Source organism: Belonocnema kinseyi, chromosome 7 (assembly GCF_010883055.1).
Source record: "Belonocnema kinseyi isolate 2016_QV_RU_SX_M_011 chromosome 7, B_treatae_v1, whole genome shotgun sequence".
NCBI lineage: Eukaryota > Metazoa > Arthropoda > Insecta > Hymenoptera > Cynipidae > Belonocnema > Belonocnema kinseyi.
In genome coordinates, this window is record NC_046663.1 from 1,338,449 (window position 1) to 1,343,487 (window position 5,039).

Genomic DNA, 5,039 nt, shown 5'->3' on the forward strand with positions numbered 1-5,039 from the left:
ATCATTTGTTGATAGTAGTTTGTGTGAGAAAAAATTTAACGAAACAACAAAGTACGTTGTAGAATAGTATTCTGCATTTGGCTGTAAATACTTTTACTGTAGTGTGTTCGTTGCAAAACTGATTTGTTTTTTGTCACAAAGTCAGATTACATCTGGGAATATTTTTTCAATCAGTCTTTCGATCCCTTATCCAAGAGATATATACATACCATGGTTAACAATACCAGTGATTTATTATCAGTAATATAGATAACAGAATTGGGGAAAACCTTACTATTACCAAGCGCAAGTCAACGTGAGTGTATATAGAGTCGCCAGTGTTCAGCCGAGTTGTATCTTGCATCCGTTTACTGGAGTCTCAACTCGAGAGTGAACAGCCCTTTGAGAACTCTTGCTCACCAGTGTCGAAGCAACTAATATCAAAAATTAATAACATAAATCCACCTTCATATAGTACGGGTGAAAATAAACCATTCAGTGATTTTAAACTGCAGTAAAATGGCAGCGAAGGTAATGTACACTTTTCTAGCTATAATAATACATATGTATTATTGGTGTCTAACAGGAAAAAATAGTGTTTCATTCGGGCAATATTTGGGAGAAACATACTAAATGAGAAAACATCTCGTTCAGTCGTCAAAATGATTGTTTCGGTTCGTCTCGTTGCCCTAAGGTATTAGTTTAACCGAGCGATGACGAGTACATTTGAAACTTGTCAAGTAACTTGTTTTTTATTCAGCTTATGATGAATAAAAGTATATGTGTTTTTATTTATATAGAATATGTATCTTTCTTAACGTAACCAATATTTGACATCCAAAGCATCAAAATTCAAAATAAGTAGATGACGAGACCATCAGACATGAAAAAAACAAAAGATTCATTGACTGGGACATATCCAAAAACCTTTTGGGAGCCAAATGAAGTCGAGCGAGGTAACCGATTTTCTCGGCTTGAATGCAACACTAGGAAAAACAGAAGTGATTTTTTTTAGCAGAAATACCATATCAAATCATCATGTGTTGAAAGAAAAACTTTAAAATAATTTCTGCAACAATGAAAAAGATTAGGAGATCTACAAAATCGAACATTTTGGTAGTTTTTTCCTTAAGCTTTCATAATTTTTGTGATTTTAATGATATCAAGGTATATTTTTTAATTATTATAAAAATGATGAAAATGGCATGTCTAGCGCCTGAGAAACTGCATGGAGAAAAATAGATATTAGCACATACTATCTAGATATTAAATTAGAGCACCCGCAGATATTAAAAAGAAGATTTTAACTGGCAGTATACAAGATGTTAAAGGGCAGAAAATAAGATACTTAAGAAATATTTTTTAATTTTGAAAAAATTACCTGTAAAGCATGCTATTTTCTATGAACGAGACCGAACGCGCGCTGTCGCGCCCGCGTTTACTTTTTTGTTGAAAGTATTATATTTTATCATATTTTATGTATTTCTTTACTGTCAGATGTACTTAGCCTAAGTTTATCCTATATTTTTGTCCAAGAATATATGAATTTGTTTTTGTCGATTTGTCAATATGCAATTTATAAAGAAACTTAATTTGTTTGAAGAACTATTTTTAATTATTTAAAAATACAAAATTATTTGAATATTTCTGTATGCAGATGTTTCTTTATAACATGTTGTCGCTGCTTTCCTAGGAAAATTTTTGGTGAATGCCAATATCGAACTCGGGAAAATGCCACATACAATTTCCATTATTAAATACATCTTTATGAAGATTTAATCTAACAGTATGGAAAGTTTGTCCTTCACAATACAATGTAAGACGATGTATAAAGACAATGGCCCCTGCCTCATCACCTGTTAAAATGCGACATCGTAGAAGATTATTTGCAAGTTCGATTATTTTCAAACGTGTACTATTACACAGACCTTCGTTAATATAAATATGACGAATTAACATAACAATACAATTGTTTCTTAATTGTAATTCATGAGGAGAAAGGGTCGGTGGATTCAATGTGTTCAAGTATTCTGGGAATATTGCATCACTTATATCTCCATTATCGCAGTTTTAAACACTATCTATACTTGTATAAATTTGTTTTGTGGTTTTGTCCAATAGCTTCACGGCTCTGTAATTTATTTCTTCAACATTAACATTTCGTGCTGATAATATAGCTCTCTTTTCTATATCTCCAAATCTTGGATGCTTTATAAGTTTACTAAATATTGTCTGCTCTATATCATCGGTTCTAATAGCTACATATTTTTCTGGGGCTATTAAGTAATTCTCATTTTCATTTAATCCTTTAAAGGCCACTGGAACATGTATGTTCCAAAATCGTGTTAAAAAATGCATAACTCGGTCAAAAATTGAGACAGCTTCGTTTTCTCTTCGGCATAAGCTACCCACGTGTTTCTAGTGTTTAGAAAGTATAAGCATTCATCCCCCCTCTTCAAAATATATTAACTATAAACTCGAAAAAGCATCCTATTTTCGAGGTAATTTTTGTAGTTTTATCACGAATATAGTCGCAGTGGCACACAAAAAATTATGGCTAATCGTGAAAAAGGAAAATCCCATGGTGAAGACTATACCAACGATTTAAAAAAGGGAGCCAAAAAATCCAGTCCTTAGGATTCGATTACGGGGGTCGTTTGCACCCCTTATTCAGGTGTAAACTTGAATTTTCATCCAAATCCGATGAAAATTGGCTTGCGAAGGCTCTTAAAAATACTGATTACAATAAGAACCTAAAAAAATATAAACACCCTCCTGAACCTAATTTAGGGGTAACTTCACCACTTAAAAAGATAAATATGCTTCCACAGGATCGATTTTCATCAAATTCGTTATAAAGTGAGATTCAGATGTGAAAACAATAATACTCACGTCAAATTACCGAAACATCCCTTATACTAACCCTTCGCCGGAACACCACCCCTCATTTGAATATATATACAGTGAAATTAATATTTCTCTTTTTCGTATGACTGAAATTAGCTTTTTGTACTGAGGCATGAAAATGCAACCCCTAAAATACATGCCAAGTTTTTTCTCTGGTTGGAGGTGACTCCTGTGGATGTTCAGAAATACTTCAAGTGCAAACATTCCTATCAAGAGTTGTCCAACTTCATTTTCTAACTAAAAGGTGGTTTCCGGCATTTAGCGTGGTTTTGAGTGGAATGAGCATTATGGAGTTTTTTCTATCATCTGAGACCCTGTTACACTTCAAAACTATTGTTATTTTGGATAGGAAGTGGGTGTAAATAATTCGGCCTTAAAGGGTTAAAGTACCATCTCCACAGACAATAAATATTTTTTGAATTCTGCTTCTTGTGGTAAAGTACTCACATTTTTCGTTAGTGAAAATACACAGACATGTTTTCAAAGTGAACTGAATTTAATAGAAAATTTACTGAGTTGCTGCAAGTTGCATGATTTTTCACAGGCAGTAATTGCCTAAAATCTCCGCCAAGAATGATAATTTTTCCACCAAGTGGTGAATCAACATTCATGAAGTCAGGTACTGTTCGATCTACGAATTCCAAAGCATACCTTGGCGCCATTGGAGCTTCGTCCCAAATAGCATCTGTAGATTGAGTTTTTATATGGGAGACGGAATCAGAAAATAAAGGAATTGGCATACTGAAAGTTTTATGTATAGTCTTTCCTTGTGGAGGTAATATTGCTGCAATACCTGTAAAATCCATCGTGCATATATTTTTTTCCTTGCCTTTTAACAGATGACATGTAGTCGTATAAATGTATGTCTTTCCTGAGCCACCAGATCCATCAATATAAAAACATGATAATAGATTTTATGCTTTCACGATGATTCATTTTCATAAAAAGAGATATTCGGGTTTCACTCGTGTAAAAAACTACGAATTGTTTGCCGACGTTTCGTGAACAATTCGTAGTTTTTTACACGAGTGAAACCCGAAATATCTCTTTTTATCATAAAAACATGATGTATAAGTCATTCCTTCGTTCGAAAAAGCAACCTTAAGGATTGTGTCTACAATATCTTTTTGTTTTCCATTTAATGTGTGGTACTGAGTCTGACCGAGTTGTTCATGTTGAGTAAGCGATACCTCGTCATCATGAATCTCAATATCGTTCCGAAATTTATTTATTTGTGGCATTGTTGAAAAGCTACTAATATCGGATCTTTCTTAAGAAAGATAGTTATTTATCTGAATATATGATTTTATGTATGTTTCTGATATATTATAGATTCTCTGACAATCTTGTGTCATAGCATATTTAAATTTATCCCATAATTCCTCAGGATTGTTAAGTTGACAGTATATTCAAATACGAACAAATAAACGTCTTAATTGCTGGGGCATCATCCAAACTTCTCCTTCTGTATAGCACGATCCCACTTTGCATCATCTTTGATGAGAACTAATGCTAAACGTGTTCTTTGAAAAGTATCATAAGTTTGATTATCAACAGTCCTGAGATTTTGGAAACTTATAGCCCCATTAATTGTCATTAGTAATAGTTTTATATAGAAAAGTTCTATTGTAGTCGGACTAACAGAGTACATCTATCCAATAACGTTACATTTTTTTTTAGTTTTAGCCAAATTCATAATTTTGATCCAATATATTTGTTACATATGTAGTGAGATGGAATTTCAGAATACTTATATGGTTTGTCATCAGTATCACGTCCATTTAAATCAAAATTAATGATTAGCATAGTTTCTTCTTTCAATGCGTTTCTTATAGCATCTTCACTTTCAGCATTATCAATAGTAACACTTTGCTGATTAGGCAAATGTACTGGCAACCTAGTAACAGCATGACTTTTATTTTGCAACGATCTACCGTATATATGATCACATGCTTCAGCAGGAATCACGTATCGAGTATCGATGCAATTTTTTATTTCATCATGATGAATAACATTTTCGCCGTTATTAGCATCAGTAACTACGACGAAAGCAGCATACGAGGGTGGATTGATAAGTTTCCGGCCTGACCAAGAGATGGCGCCACTAGGCCTACCTTGAGGTGGCGTTCTATAGTACCATCCTTAGATAGCTT

At 33.4% G+C, this 5,039-nt stretch overlaps 1 protein-coding gene across 1 annotated transcript in view; it reads left to right on the forward strand.

The window, feature by feature from the left end:
- Positions 1-312: 312 nt before the first annotated feature.
- LOC117176813 (4-coumarate--CoA ligase 1-like) overlaps positions 313-5,039 on the forward strand; it is an 18,197-nt gene continuing 13,470 nt past the window's right edge. Inside the window, exon 1 of the mRNA XM_033367130.1 lies at positions 313-510. Within this exon, the coding sequence (XP_033223021.1) occupies positions 499-510 (12 nt within the window). The 5' untranslated portion in view covers positions 313-498. The remainder of the gene's footprint in view (positions 511-5,039) is intronic.